The sequence below is a fragment of the Palaemon carinicauda genome, chromosome 27, assembly GCF_036898095.1.
Source record: "Palaemon carinicauda isolate YSFRI2023 chromosome 27, ASM3689809v2, whole genome shotgun sequence".
NCBI lineage: Eukaryota > Metazoa > Arthropoda > Malacostraca > Decapoda > Palaemonidae > Palaemon > Palaemon carinicauda.
Window position 1 is genome coordinate 54,439,815 of NC_090751.1, and position 16,753 is coordinate 54,456,567.

At 42.2% G+C, this 16,753-nt stretch overlaps 1 protein-coding gene across 1 annotated transcript in view; it reads left to right on the forward strand.

Annotated features, from left to right (window-relative positions):
- Positions 1 to 16,753, forward strand: part of yip2 (yippee interacting protein 2) — a 109,180-nt gene that overhangs the window by 64,747 nt on the left and 27,680 nt on the right. Inside the window, exons 4-5 of the mRNA XM_068351089.1 lie at positions 5,694 to 5,816; positions 15,848 to 15,989. Coding sequence (XP_068207190.1) covers positions 5,694 to 5,816; positions 15,848 to 15,989 — 265 coding nt within the window. The remainder of the gene's footprint in view (positions 1 to 5,693; positions 5,817 to 15,847; positions 15,990 to 16,753) is intronic.

The following is a 16,753-nucleotide window of genomic DNA, read 5'->3' on the forward strand; positions in this document are numbered from 1 at the left end:
CAGCTTGTGTAGGCTGCAGACCATGCATAGTAAGGTTTTAGCAAGGTGTAGGGTTTCTATCTACTATGTGCTAACACAGGTGAATCCCAGGGTCAAAGCCAAAAAGCCAGATTGGAAGCTACTTCCATTCCACCCTCCTAATGGGTGAGTCAACCCCTATAAATAGAGTTGGTTTGTATTCCAGTTACTAAACGAAAGACAAGTTAGAAAGTAATTTGTATTCCTCCTTATGATACAAACCTGCAGCTATTTATACAAATTGGCATGCCATCGCTGTCCCCCTCCAAGTCCTACCTCCAAGCAAAGTGAGTTATAGTCATAGGTGTGTGAGTGAGAGGGGTAGGTACTCCCCCCTCTGCCAAGTAGAGGTAGGTGGTTAATCCTTGCTGAAATTCTGATCGCTTGTCTTTCAACTTTACCAAAAGTAATACCCCTTATAAATAGCTACAGGTTTGTATTGTTAGGAAAAATAGAAAATACTTCCAAATTTTGTCATATATCATGAGCCAACTCACTTGTAGCTAGTGGTTCATGAGCTTACTCTCCTTCAGTAAAGTATGTGCAATTGCTCCCTCCCAGGTGTAGCTTTTTACATGCAGTCTTGTCAAGTTGGTACCCCAGTGTCTCATTGCCTTCATCAAAATTGAAAATTTGCCAAGTGTTATGTATTCATCAGTTATCATTTATTTGTTTACGTGTTTGTTTGTGAACAACTTTACACAAAAACTATGGTACCGATTTTGATGCTTGGTAGCCATGTTGGCTATTACTTAAGGATGAATCTATAGTATTTTAAATAAAGTTCATCATAGTATAAGTATACAGCAGTACTTTGAACATAATTGCAATGTTAAGTAAATATCAAATATTTTGTTAACTTATATTTTGTTTATCATCATTACGCTAAAACTATGGAACCAATTTCAACGAAACTTGGTGGATATGTGTGGTTTGACCCAAAGAGAAATACAGTAGATTTTGAAGAAATTAACATCGCAGTACAAATATTCAGTGGAGCTAAGAGCAAAATAAGATTGCTTGGTGTGGTGAAGGTATGCTCTACTGAGTGCCCCTCTAGTTCACCCAGTGCTTTTGGTGTAACGTCTTCAGACAATCATTCTATTTGGGAACTACAGTCAGCAAAGACTCCATGCAGTCGGACGTTACACGATAGGACTCAAAAGTCCCAGAAGACTTGACGTATAGATTTTCTTTTAGTGGTCTTGAGGGTCTCTTTTCTTTTTGCTCTTCCCATCATTTGAGGTCTTCAGCCACATGTCTGCTGCACCAAGATTTTCAGCTAGAAGACACCCTTCTCCTCAGCATTCCACCACTGCGAGAGAGAGAATGACCTTCCTTATCGATGAGTTAAAGAGGAGATCGAACTCTGTTCCTGGTGAGGGTTTTTCAGATCATTACAGTGGCTCCTCGTCTTCTATCGATAGACTGCCTAAAGACATATATGTTCTTAGGTCCTCCTTATGCTCTCCCATGTGTTCTTCAGTGGTACGAGCCCATGGGCCATCACCTAAGACACACTTAAAGGCTAAGGGTACCATCAGGGCTATAGAGGATTCGAACCCACTTACTGTTGTCCCTGCTTAATCAAATTACCAACCAGGTTCTGTCTTACGTCTTGAAAAGGGACATGCAAAGCAGCGAGACCTGCCACTGGAACACATTGAAACTTTTCCTATCGTGAGATAAGAGTCCAAGGATACCATTGACCCTTCAGCACCTGAGTCTGGACTGGCACTGATAGAGACAGAATCCTGAGATAGAATCAACGTTTGTCAAGGTCTTGTCTCTCATCCTAGAATTTAACAACCTTGGGGAGGCAACTAAGGCTCCAGTCAAGGGCGGGATGACTCATGTTGACTGACGGTTTGGTGCTCTACAAGGTTTGAGAGGATGCCAACCTATCTCCTCTTTCAATTATTGCCACTGTTCTGGACCTCACTCCAGGAATCTTGGTCGAAAGACTTTGTACGGGGAACTGTATTCTCAGCATCCGAGTTTAGCACCATAAAAGCCACCTCCATGTCAAGTCTCCAGGCAGTTTCCTGGAGACCAATTGGTGAGAGCTGTCTCTTACTTGGTTGCTGTTGAAAATTTGGCAAACCTGGAGAATAAGAAGAGGTTTACCAACTGATTTCTGTTGGGTGTTAAGGCTGTCACCTTAGAGCACCAGTAAACCAACCAGTGGACCAACTCAGAGCTCAAAAGGAGGGATGCCTTAGTCTCCAAGTTTGTAAGCTGAATTGGTCAACGGGAGACGCTATCACTTAGGAACTCATCAGTTATGCACAATCTAGCCTTTTCCCCATTCCATAAGGATGATGAGACACTAGGAAAATAGAGGAATACAGTCCAGGACTTCCTCTTCCATTGGACAGCCACCTTCAGGGGCCCTGGCAACTCAGAGGCATCCATTGGAATATAGTCTTCAACCCCTCTTGAAGTCGGCTTTGAAGAAGTTGCCAGCAATGTCAAGGACCAAGTCTGCACCTTCTACCTCTTTCAGAGGTGGTTACTCTGGTCCAGCCTTTTATGCCTGTGCTGCCATCCAGAAGGGGAAGTAAGAGACACTAAGATTGGCAGTTCCTTCCTGCTGCTGCCACAAGTAGGGGGATGCCTATCAAGCTGTTGAGTAAGGTGGTAGCATCATGAAGCTAAAGTCTAGATGGTAGAGGTCCTTTGGGACAGATACAACCCCCATTCAATGACTTGTTCTCCCTTCGCTCCGACTCGATATACCAACCGAGTTGCAACAAAGCCCTTGCCATTTGAGGAGAGTTAAAGATGATGCTGGAGAAGGAAGTGCTGGAAATTGCCCAAGACAGCTTGCCAGTATTTTACATTCATGTGTTCCTTGTGGATAAGTTGACTGGAGATTGGTCATTGACCTCTCCCCATTGAATGAATTTGTGCAACAAATCCTCCTGAAATTGGAAACAGCGAGCATTGTGCTAGCTGCCATCAGGATGAACAATTCATGTTTTCTCTGGATGTGAGACACTTGCTTTCAGATTCTGATCCATCAATCCTACAGGAAGTACCTCCACTTTGTCCTTGAGTGGTAGGTATACCAGTTTGAAGTTCATTGCTTTGGACTGGCTACTGCATCCCAAGTGGCCCCTATAGTGCTCATACTCATCTCATCTTAGGCTCACGCCAATCTGTGGATTGTGGTAAATCGGGAGAAGTCCAGTCTAATGAAGCACCTGGAAATGCAGATAGGCATGGGAGTAGCAAAGGTGTTTCCATCCGACAACTGCATCAGTTGGAAACCTTCATGGCATGTCACATGTCATCAGCTGTATAGAGGTATGTAATAAGGTCTTGTTTGTCTTTGTTCACGAGTTTATTACAAAGACTCAGAACACCGCTGTTCTTGACCCAAGATTCGAGTCCATCTTTGTAGCCTGCCTTGAAGATGTGGCCAGTGGTCTGGAGGATTAGCTTCTTTGTCCTGCGAGGAAGTTACGGCGCTGCCTTCAGACCACAACACCAAAATCTTTTCCTTAGCACAGGCAGGTTAATAAGATCTTCAAGGACACCATCTCCTTCTGGCTTTGAGAAACCATCGCTTATCCTTTGTCGTCTAGGATCCAGAACCCATGCAAACACATGCTCACAAAGTCAAAGGGATTGGATTTAATTCTAGCCTTAAGGAAGAATCTGTCAATGGTGCAAGCCAGACAACTTTCTCATCCTACTACAGTACATGTGGCAGTATACCTACAAGTCCTTATACACCTTCTTGCTTGGACTAGAGGTACCTGCTCAGCAGGTTGTTTAGCAAACCTAGCCCCTTCACAGGATAAGAAGCATTTTATCTAAGATAGCGGTCACGACATAAATCTTATGTGAGAGGTAAGAATGAGGGGCCCTTTTTGCTCTTTTTTTTCCCCTCCTTGGGCCGCAGCGGTCATGCTGTTATTTGTAGGATAGGATGCTGATGCAGGTAGCTTCTGTACCGAGTAACTTTTTTCGTAATGTAACATAGAAGCATCATTCCCACCTTCCCTAGGAGGGGGAAGATGGACATGTTGTAGGTACATAAACCCATTTCTGTAAATTGACCATACATTTCAGACATCATATCCTCGTTAGGATATAGGTTCGTCTGTGACCATCTGTCTTTTTGACAGAAACATAAGCTTATCACCCAAAAAATTTCTCTCAGGTCATTTAGGTGGATAAGGATCAACAGAAAACATGTGAGCTATGTAAATAAGATATCAGTTCTTGACAGTAGAAAGGAGCTCTTAAAGAAGAACTAGCCAAACCAAGCCTTTATTCCTATAAATTTTACTATTTGTAGTAGTATACAAGTGCCTGAAAGCAGAAAGCATATGAATATTGGGTCAGTATTTAAAAGATATACTTCTGCACCTCTACAGGGACTTCCTAAGGATAAGTATTCTATTAAAGGACCAGGCTTTGTATTCGTGTAGGAACAATTGACAAATATTTAATTAAAGTCATTTGTATTTTTCATAACTATACCAAGCTGAGTCCTTTAAATTACACTTCCTACCTCAACCACCCTACAAATCCTATGTGAAGGTCAAAGTGGCTACTCAGTGTACTGGGGAGGAGGCAGGCCTTCCCTGTCACCTGCCAGTAACTACTAACTTCTTGTTATAGATTTTACCACCAGAGTTTTAGCTTGACCATGAACTTCTTGTTATAAATTTTACCACCAGAGTTCCAGCTTAACCACTAATTTCTTGTTATAAATTTTACCACCAGAGTTCCAGCTCTGCTGAAAGCTTACTTCTGTTAAAGGACCTAGGTTTGTACAGATGGGAAAAATACAAATAAAAAAAATTGTGATTTTACATTTAGCTATATAAGCACTTCAGACAGGGGACAGTGCCATATAAGTACTTCAGACAGGGGACAGTGCCATATAAGCACCTCAGACAGAGGGCAGTGCCATATAAGCACTTCAGACAGGGGACATTGCCATCAATGCACTTCAGACAGGGGACAGTGCCATCATTGCACTTCAGACAGGGGACAGTGCCATCATTGCACTTCAGATAGGGGACAGTGCTATCAATACACTTCAGACAGGGGACAGTGCCATCAATGCACTTCAGACAGGGGGCAGTGCCATCAATGCACTTCAGACAGGGGGCAGTGTCATCAGTGCACTTCAGACAGTAACTGTAACTTCAAATTGCTATTCCAGGGCTTTCACCAGGTTGCACTTTGATGCTGAATATCCTCCCCAATCCCGACACAGTCCTTAAGATCTAGATTTGATGCATTAATCTATCACTCATATAAGAAGTGTGTTCTGTCCATTGCCTCAATGAGTTGCACCCACTTTACCTAATGTAATTAAGAGGGTAGTTTAAGTACCTACTGATGGGTGTAAGTCACTCATGCATGAACAGAACCCTTGCTTTTTGCTAATCTACTACCTGTTGTCTGTACTACTGTACATAAAAGTATGTAAGCCTTGGAATATTTGGTCTGCAAATGAGGGCTATTTGCGATTGATAGGTTGGTATGAAAAATATGTTGGTTTGCAAAACCTAAATCCATTTTGTAGGATCTCATATAGTAATCTAACTGCATATTCTGTTTTAAAGTTTTCTTAAACTGAAATGTAGATTTTTATGGTCATTTTTATATACTAAACTATATATGACAATGTATTGTGATATTTTGAACAGGACATCATCATGGGTGACAGCAAAGTTGTATTGACTGGAGGCACAGACAGTATGAGTATGGCACCTTATGCTGTTAGAAATATCAGATTTGGCACAAGATTAGGCAGTGATCTTACAATGGAGGTGAGTGCTGATAATGATATGCATACAAAATTTAAGCTGGTTCATGAAAATTGTTTTTTTTTCTTTCAAGAAGAGGGAACTTGGATAGAATGAGCATACACAAGAATGATTTTGGTACACAAGAATGATTTTGGTAATTTTACTTAAAACTTGAAGGACTAAGCAAAATACTAATACCCAAGACTGCACTGATCAAGTATCTATTGGGTGGGTGTGATGCAAGAAATTACTATGAGATTCAGGGCCTCTGTAACACAGTTTTTTGGACTTTGCTCCTTATCAAGGCATCGGATGTAGCTGAAAGTTGACATATGTATATTTTACAACCACACACAAATTTTGTCAGCATTATCAATAACCTAAACCCGATAGTTTTAATTTCTATAGAGTAAAAATGATCTAGCCGACGCCATGGCCAGTGATAACGAGCCAAGAGTCGAAAACACTCATTACGTAAGCAATGTAAACACCTTTTGACAAAATTTTGCCCCGCCCATCCACCAGACACCCATTCACCTTGTTCCATAGGCTCTGAAACCCATAACAGTCAAGAATGGCTAACAGGATTTGGAATTGCCCCCGTGGTTGCAAAACTGCATTTGTATTACGACTTGCAACTTTATACAGTCAAGAGAAAGCCCGTGGCCATATTTACTATAGCCTGGATAGGTAATTATTCAGTTTCTAGTTTAAATCCAATGTTTATGGTCTGATTTGTATTTAGCGTAACATGATTATAATACTCCTAATGTCATTCAGGCTTTTGAACATTTCCATTTACTATTCACTATGCCACCAAGAGAGAGAGAGAGAAAGAGAGAGATTGTATGTAAACAGTCTTTATATAACTATTTTTGTTAAAATAAGAATTTTGTGATAAACTCTCCATTAGACCAACGGATCATCCGATATAATTTTTTTTCTTCTTCTTTGGCCGTACGACCGTGTTGGCTATGTTTTGGGCATGACTGCATTTTGTAAATAAATCAGGAATAGTTTTAGGAGTTTTATTTGTACATCTAATGGGAATTTATAGAAGTAAAGTGAACATAATTCATTTATCCTTTAAAATAATTACTACATGTAGCAAAACAAATAGTAGTAAAGATGATAATGCAATGAAGGAATGATACCATACTTTATCTTTAGCTTCAACATCGGCATTAACATACCCAGAGTTGCCATAATTTGTCAGCTTAATGAAATAACCTATCATCTAATGTTAAACTTAATTTCTGAGGAGGCCATGCCTTATTGCACAGTGAAAAAACATTACAAAGACTTTATGAATGGCGGAACGATACATAAATGTGGGTGGGGTATCTGTGCTAGCGTAGTAATACCACTGTAGCAGTAGTGCCGCAACAGTAGTATACATGAATTAAACGTTTAAGCCAACTGCTGGGATCCTTGAGGATCATTTAGCACTTCTTAAAACTACTCGAGAAATGAGTTTTTATAGCCAACAATGCCCATGACAGCCTCCAGTGTTATCCTGAATTATAACCAGGCCAAAGTGGGTGGAGCCTCATGAAGTCATCATTCTGACAATAATTATTGGTGAAGGTTTAAAGCCAAAATACGGTACCGGCTATTTTTTATTTATTTTTTTACAGTAAATAGCTAGGTAGATAGACGATAAATAAAAATTGCTTGACATTGGATATAGCAGTTATCAAATCAAGCGTGTCTACTACGTTTTTAAAAATTACCAACTATTCCCTACACCTTGTCAATCTGATTGTGACCTATAAAGTAGACTGCAATTTCTTAGGAAACTTATTTTGGGAGTTAGACTAATAATCGAAGTGTTTTTGTATTTATTAACATATTTTGTTGGTTTGTTCATTATGACAATTATCAGTGGAGAGGTTTCAGAGTTCATAAAGGTGTACTACTTTGCTTTCATTTAAACTTTTGTGTCATTGTTGGTAGAGGTATAGCCTTCGTTACGTATAGCCAATCATCGATCGAGAAAGAGAGAAGAAATGCCGTCATAAGTTACCTAACGACTGCGTTCGAAACCTTTTCTCTGAGTAAGTTGGCCCGTCTTCAAAAAACGTCACTTTTACATTATAAGTACCAAATTTATTCAACCTACGTAATGCAGAATATAGTCAAAATTTATGTGTAGATATAATGTGCATTCTGAAGAAGCGTTATATTTATGAGATTCATAGATAAAAAATTATTGCGAAAAAACCGTGTTACAGAGGCCCTGAATCTCATAGTAGGATAATTAAAAGTAAAGATTTTTGCATAGGGCTAAAGAATGAAGACTACTGTGTAAAGTCAAATGCAGTATAATACAGTACATGTTTTTTTTTTATCTTATACAAACCCATTAATCATGAGATGCTTATCTGTTGATATGATATCTATAGACTCTTCCAAAATATATTTGAAACTACTGTTATGTTCTTGAGTACCTTGGTTCTGGGCGGATGACCTGCTTTGTTGTCATTATCATACTGTTAGTGTTCCAGCCCTGTGGTCAAAAGATTTGTGGGGAGGAGGTAATGCATCCTAAGTATGGTTAATGGTTTGTTTTATATAGGAAATTATTTTTTTTAAAGTTTTAAAGAAATCACATGTTCATTATACCCATTAATCATAAGTTATCTCAGTCTTTACTGAGACAGAGGATATGAAGAAAACCCAAAAACTAATTGAAAGAAAAATTTAGGGATGGAGAAAGGTTAACATAGAACTTGGGGGACCAGAGTTAGAGAAGTGTTGTCTCTTTTATTGGGAGCTAAGGTCAGTATGTTGAGGGAATCTCTATGGCTTTGGGAAGTAGAACTAGGTAATTACCCAATTGCCACTTGTACAATTTGTCCAGTTGCAACCATTGGATCCAGATAGATGTGTAGGTATCTGCAAGTGCAAGTCAGTCTGTGATAAAATTGGCTGGATTTGGACCGCTTTCTTGTTCCTCCCCTGAGAATAACTGAATATTCTATACTGTTTGAATGCCCGAGTTAGAAATTAGTCAGAGCTTATGGGCTTTAATTATAACGGAGGCTAGTTCCTGCTTTGAATTATTGGTGTATTTCCTTGTAATCACTTGTTTCAACCAGAATGATATGGTTTTTCTTGGAGACTGGGATTGGACTAGCCTAGGAATTTAGAATACTTGTTTCATGAATCAGAGTAAATGTGTTTTTAAATTTAATGATTTCTTTGTAACCCAAATTATTTTGTAACCTATTCTCAGCAATGGACTTAGGAAAAACCTGTCTTTGTTCCGACTCAAATACAAACCCTTCACTATTTACAGGGATATCCCTTTTAAGGACATTCTCTTTGGGCTCCTTCAGTTGCGGGCTAACCAGAGGCTCTCTTTTTCCTCCACTGAAGTTAATTCGTCCTTGTGGGGGCAGGCGCTGCTGCCTGTCAATTGGACTTCTGGTCACCTGCGATCGACGCTGAAAAATTGCTGCTCCACCAGGGGCTGTGGAGGAGCAAAGTCCGAGGCATGCCTCTGGGGGAACACCTTTCTCACTCACGAGAAAGAACCGCTTGTGAGCGGTCTCCTTACGTTTACGCATCTCCCCCAAGGAGGGGGCAGAGCTGAGTCTTTGGCGATGTTCTCCTTCGGGAGGACAGACCTCTCCCTCAGGAGAGGTAGCTTCTGAGCTTCTTGGGCATGAGCCATCACCTCCTCGGGTGTTATCTGCAAGGCTTTCCCCTTCGGAGATTCGTTGGGTGGAAGAGTTTTTGACCCCTCGTCACCCCGGCCGTGCTCCTTCCCTAGCTGTAGGAGACGCCTCTTTGCAGGTCACAATGTCCCTTCCGGGTCTTGTGACAGTCTTGCTAAATTTCGGGCTTGCGAGACCTCAAACCTTTGGGCTATGGTTATGTTAAGCCTTTGGGCTATTGTAGCCTGGGATCTTCTTGTCCTCATCATGCTGAGCCTTTGGTCTCTCGTGACCCCAACCCTTCGGGCTCCTGTCATGTTGAGCCTTTGGGTTTTCGTGGCCCGGAACCTTCGGGTTCCCATTGCGCTGAGCTTTCAGGCTCTCACAACCTTGATTTTGCTGAGCCCTCATGCCCTTGTGCCTTCCGTCATGCTGAACCTTTTGGTTCTTGTGGCCCGAAACCCTTGGGTTTCCATTGCGCTGAGTCTTCGGGCTCTCGCAACCCCAGTTTTGCTGACCTTTCGGGCTCTCGCAACCCCAGTTATGCTGACCCTTCGGGCTCTCGCAACCCCTGTTATGCTGACCCTTCGGGCTCTCGCAAACCCAGTTATGCTGACCCATTGGACTCTCGCAACCCCCAGTTATGCTGACCCTTCGGGCTCTTGCAACCCCAGTTATGCTAACCCTTCGGGCTCTTGCAACCCCAGTTACGCTGACCCTTCGTTCTCTCGCAACCCCATTTACGTTGAGCCTCTGGGCTCTCGAACCCCTATTATGTTGAGCCTTTCGGCTCTCGTAACAGAGTTTTCGGACTCCTGTCACACTGAGCCTTCTGGCACGTGTGACCCTCCTCGTCACGTTGAGCCTTCATGCTTTCATGACTGGTGTTACGCTGAGCCTGTGAGCTGGGAGCTTTCACGCTCCACAGTTGGCCCCCCTCTGGGTTTGGTCATCCTGCCCTTGCCCGATTCCATGCTGCGTCGCTTGACGGAGTAGCAATGTGTTACGGAGCAGGGAAACCTCTTTGCAAGATGAGACTCCCAGCAGTGTCTCACCATTTGGATGGGCCTCCTCCTGCCCTGAGACTGCCTGTGCCTCCTTGCCACTCCACGCCCCCCATGTTTTGCCTCCACAGGGTATAATGGTAGGAGAAGTGCCAGAGCACCCAGAAGCTCGGAGGTTTAAACGCCCAGACCCTCCCTTGAAGGGAAAGCTAATCCTGCCTGCAGGAAAGGGGGCTAAGAGACCTTCACAGGTCCCTAAGCCCAGGGCTCCGTACCACCCAAAGCACCTCCCTCTCAGTACATCGGGAGTTCTCGACCCCCTATGGCTCAGTGCATTATTTAATAAAATGCAGAGGCTGTGATGGGATTATTCCGTTCCCAGTTGCTTCTCCTCCTGCTGATCCCAGGAGGAGTTCTGAGGACTTTGTGCTAGCAGACACCCCTTGAAAGGAGAAACCCATCTCTCCTTGTAAGAGGACCTGGGAAGAGAGCATTCCAGAACCCCAAATGGAGTCCCCTGCAGTTCTGAGTTCCTCTGGCTAGACTTAAGGGTAAGAGGAAGAGGATCAGACTATCTCCTACTAAGGAGGATAGGACAGTCTCCTTCAGACTCCTGCCTCAATCCGATTAAGGTGGTGCCTAGGGAGTCTAACCTTCCAGCATTGTAAGACATGGCTCCCCTTCCAGAAAAGAACCATCATCCTCATAGGGCAGGGGAATCTGCAAGGCCTACTCTGATGGAGGAACTTCTACTGCAGCGCAGGTAACCAAAGGAATTATCTATAATCCCTAAGTCTTTGGACAGAGCTCCCCCCCCCCTTGGTATGAAAGGCAGAGGGAGGTCTTGTCTGGCACATCAATAGGAATGGCCCTGTCAACTGCCTATCCTGATGATAACTTCGACCCCCCCCCACCCCCCGGGCTCCTAGGGATGAGAGCTTGGAGATGGATGAGCAATTTGATCATGAGGAAGATCTTTTGCCACCTGTGGCTAACCCTAAACACTTGGAGATTACACTGAACCCCAAGGCTCTCTGGCAAGATGCTTTCCAACAACGGTGGGACAACATCGACGTTTACGCCTTTCCCCCGTTCTGTCTGATGAGGAGGGTACTCAACAAGACCAGAACATCGGTCAATCTTTCAATGGTACGGGAACCATTCTGCGTGATGCCATAGCTCCGCTATGGCATCACGCAGAATGGTTCCCGTACCTTCTGCAATTTCTAACGGAACCTCCAAGAGAACTCCCTCCACGACACAATCTACTCAAACAACTACATGCCAACATCTTCCACAAAGCCGTAGCTTCGCTACGACTTCACGCCTGGAGACCATCCAGCATCTCTCTGAGAGAGGATTTTCGCAACAAGTTGCGATCAGGATGTCTGAACATCTGCGAAAATCATCAGCAGCAGTCTACCAGGCAAAGTGGGAAAGTCTTCTGTGGTTGGTGTCGTGGAAGGGGTATCTCTCCACTCGATGCCACTATTCCAGCAATAGCGGAGTTCCTCGTGTATTTGTGTGAAGAAATGCGCCTATCAGTCTCGGCAGTGAAAGGCTATCGCTCAGCCTTAAGCCTCGCCTTCAGACTGAAAGGAATGGACATTTCTTCATCGCTAGAACTTTCTCTACTCATACGAAGTTATGAACTGCCCCGGTCAGAAGTGAGACCTTCCCCATGGAACGTAGTTCGAGTTCTCAGGTCTCTTAAGAGACCTCCCTATGAACCATTACGCCAGGCAACAGATCGCCACCTAACTTGGAAGACGGTGTTCCTGCTAGCTTTGGCCTTGGCCAAGCGAGTTAGCGAACTTCATGGTCTCTCATACGACATCGCCCATTCAAGGGGATGGGGAGAGGTAATGTTCAGCTTCGTCCCTGAGTTTATTGCCACTCAGAACCCGGGAGTAGTGGATCCTCGATTCGACTCCTTCCGGATTTCTAGTCTCCCTACTGTATCAGATGACCCAGACCATCTCTTGCTATGCCCAGTAAGGAGTTTGAGGCTGTACCTCAAGAGAACAGCCGCAGCCCGTTCTCGTGTGCCTGCACTATTCGTCAGCACAGGAAGGACCAAGAACGCCATCTCAGCATGGATTCGCAGGGTCATTGTCCTTGCACTGAATCCAGATCCTCCTCCGTCACGTCACCCCAGAGCACATGATGTCGGGCATAGCTACGTCCCTGGCCTTTAAAGGAAATTACTCAATGACGCAGGTTCTTCAAGCTGGGTTGTGGAAACATCAAAACACGTTCACATCCCACTACCTGCAAGATGTGACCCACAGGAGACTCGATACGTTTTCTATCGGTCCTGTGGTGGCTGCACAACAGCTGGTTTGACTAGGCACCACCTTAATCGGATTGAGGCAGGAGTCTGAAGGAGACTGTCCTATCCTCAAGCTCCTTATTGGACAAGTAGCAGAAGGTTGAGGGCATTGTTACCCAGTTTTATCCTGCATGAATGAAAAGGTTTGACTGGCCCTTATTCTTTTCTTCATTCTCCCCTCTCTTGGTGAAAGCAGCATCCTGGGTTCTCTGCATAGCTGACCTCAAACCACTGCAGGTAAACCATGCTCCCTTGTGTACTTTGTATTAAGATTAATACTGTTGCATCCCCATACCCTGATGAGGTGGTATTGGGAAAGTCCTAGTACACAGTTTTTCCATCCAAAGAACTTTGGAATAACTTTCTACTACGAGTCACGTTTCTCTACACCTTCACACAAAGCTTGCGTAGGCCGCGAACCTTGCATAGCAAAGTTTTAGCGTGGCGCAGAGACTCCTTATTCCTTGAGTGCTAACACACTCAAATAAGGAGCCCCTGGGTAAAGCCAAAAAGCCAGATTGGCTGGGACGTCCACCCTTCCTAATGGGTGTGTCAGCCCTATTAAATAGCAGGGTTTGTATTCCAGCTATGGAACAAATGACAAATTTGTAGATAATTTGTATTTTTCCTAACTAGACAAACCTTAGCTATTTAACCAAACTTGCCCGCCAGCCCTATCCCCCTTGAAGTCTTACCTCCAAGCAAAGTTAGCTCAATCACAGGTGTGTGAGGGGGAGCGGTAGCAAGCTACCCTCCCTACCCCTGCTAACTAGCAGTGTGGGTAGTTAACCCTCGTTAAAAATTAATGGCTCGTCATTTCAGCTACGCCAAAAGTAATACCCCTATTAAATAGCTAAGGTTTGTATAGTTAGGAAAAATACAAATTATCAACGAATTTGTCAGGTTTACAAAGACAGAAATAAACGTGTAGTAGCAATAAATAAAATAACGTCAGAACTTCTGAGAAGTGGAATGTCTGTAACTGGTTTACAAGTCAAAAAGAATATGGAATCCATAATGGGTCATTACAGGGAAGAGCTATGCAAAATGGAGAAATAAAAAAGTTGGATGTTGGTACAGAAGACGTTTGCACAACCAAATTATGGCGTTTTGATATACGAGTATAACATAACAATTATGGACACTGAAGTCTCTCATTTACTCGAAGAATTGTTTGATCGTAAGGAAAATACGTAATTCTCTCTCTCTCTCTCTACGAGAACAGGGGAAACAAATTTTGAACATTTAATTTTTATCACTGAAACAATTTGGTTTTAGTTAACAACACATAATCCGAAGTATGACCAGTCTCAAACATTAGTTATTTCTTGGAATAATATACAGTAGTCTATACATTGCATGTTAATAACAATAACATCCTCAGTTCACTGATAGGTTATTTTAAGTCAGGCATATGTGATTCTGTAATGCCTCCAGATGTGCCTCTAGAAAAATGCTTCCTCTCATACATGTGTCCTGCTTAGTTATAAAAGGTTTTAAGTTCACCGATAAAATGTATAAAGCGTTTGGGCCCGTCAGTGTGTAGTTTTGGAAGTCTGATTCATAATCAATTTGAGTTTCCTTTAAAATGGATGAATGGCTTCTCTTTTCCCTCAGTCTTTGCAACTAGTCCTTCCTTGTACCATTCCATTGTTCTCAAAAGATCAGTCATAATCATGCTGCATAATTTTATTTATTGGATTGTGCTTTTATTTTATGGTGTACTATGGTTATGATGCTCTGTACTTGAAACTGATAACTACTACTTGATTTTCGAGTACAGATTATAACACTGACATAGATAACAGAGATGGCAGCGGACATCAGCTTCGGACATTTCTTCCGGTCTTTGTCTAGTAAAACGAGTAGAATTCCTGGTAGTAGGCTTCATCTGGTACCACTGTTTATTACCATATTAACTTACCTCATTTCAACACTTATGATGTCATTCTCTTTCCATTTAGATATGGTAACAGTTTGTCCGACAGACGACTGTTCGACTATGTGGACTCTCCTCACTATCCTTTTGAAATTTGTTTTTTTGCAGTAATGCCTTTCAACATTGTATTCCTATTAGTATAGAAATAGTTTTATGACAAATGCACAATGTTTTCCCAGGGTTATGCAGCACACCATTTAGTTTTCTTTCCTTGAAAACCCTTACCTTGCACCACACATTAAACCTGACTGATAAAAGATGGTACCTTGGCGTAGGAGCATGGTCTGTTCCAGGAGTAAGCTCGTAAACTATAGAGAATAGAAATATTGACAAATTAAATTGTACTTTACCCTTGAGGAAATTTGTGTATGGGAGATGAGAGGAGGAGGAGAATCGTAAATTAGGTGTTTTTTGACACACTGTCGTCATTATTACACTCTTATGGTCAACTTTTACTTGAAACCTATGTAGAGACAACTATTTTTGTCTTTTATTTAAGCATGTATGGAAAAGGTACATTGTATTGTCCGTAAATAGATTCGCTGCTCGCCCTGCAGAAGTTGGGTGGCAAGGAACTTGAACTTGGTTAACTTGAATTCCTCTATTTAGGTCATCTTCAGGGACTGATGAATGGGCAGAAACATTGTCCTAAAGCAACCGCTACATTTTTCATTAATTCACTAGCGGCATGTATATTTTGAAAGGAAAGAAACAGACATTTTGAGAAATTTTGGCGGTAAATGTTGATAAACAGAGCTTCTGGAGAAGAATCAATATGATCATCAGGGGGTTTCATACAAGGAAAGATAATGGATGTAAATTGAGATGAAAATGTTGCAGTTGGGATCAAAGGTGGGCTGCAAACAGCTTTAGTACACAAAGAGTGTCTATAATCACCCTCCCGTGTTATTGGCTAGTACTGTATACAGTTTTATTTATAATGTTTTGGTAATGCCATGGCTGCATTTTTTTTCAGTGTTTTACCTCTTAGCTTCTGAATATGGGTAAATTTTAAGGTAAAATATATTTTTGAAAATAATTCTCAAATGTATACACATTTTATGAATGATTATGCATTGTGGAATTTTCTTTAATCTTTTTTTATATATCCATAGGACACACTCTGGGCTTCACTTACAGATGCCTATTGCAAAACTCCAATGGGAGTAACTGCTGAAAATCTAGCGGAGAAATACAATGTTACTCGACAAGATGCTGATGATTTTGCATTGAGAAGTCAAACTAACTGGAAGAGTGGTATGTTTTGAATTATTGTATGTTTGAAACCTGTAATTTTGTCAGTCCACTTACCAATCACATTTAGCTGTGGGTGTCTCTGTTTTGTCAGTTATGAGGTTTTTTTATCCTTGCTGTTTTCAAGTTGATACTGTAATTTTTTTTAACACAGGGTTATTTTTAGCTTGAAGTAATGTTTATGAGTACAGTACATATGTATATTTTTTTTTTTATTTGAAGATTGTTTTACCATTTTAAACATAAGACTTACCCAGTAGTTATATATATAGATTTAGTTATATATAACTACCGGGTAAGTATGTTCAAAAATTTATTTTATAATGAAAATACCATTTTTAAACGTAAGTTGTTCCAACACAGGAACTTACCTCAAACTACTTTCTTAGGAGTTACCTGGAACCTCCTCTCAACCGACCAGAGTTTTGTGTAGTTTACCCTACTTCCGTTTTCTGTGATGGTAGGCCTAGGCGGAAGGATACGTGCCCTGAGGGCAGTCTCGAGGCAGGCCTCATGTTAGCTTGGGTCTTGACCTTCAGTAAGTTCTCTGGTCGTGTCGTGATATCATCTCGACGCTCTCCGTATCTCGGTGCGACCCTTTGTGTCCCCGACTCTTGTGTTCCACATGTGTTTCCTCGTGGTCCGTTGTGCTTTCCCTCGTGCTTTCGCGCTTATAACTTAATTCCCTTGTGTTTATTAGTTTTATCTTATCATTTTCCTGTGTCTGGCGGTACTGTGATAGCGTGTTATGGAGCATACCCGCCGTT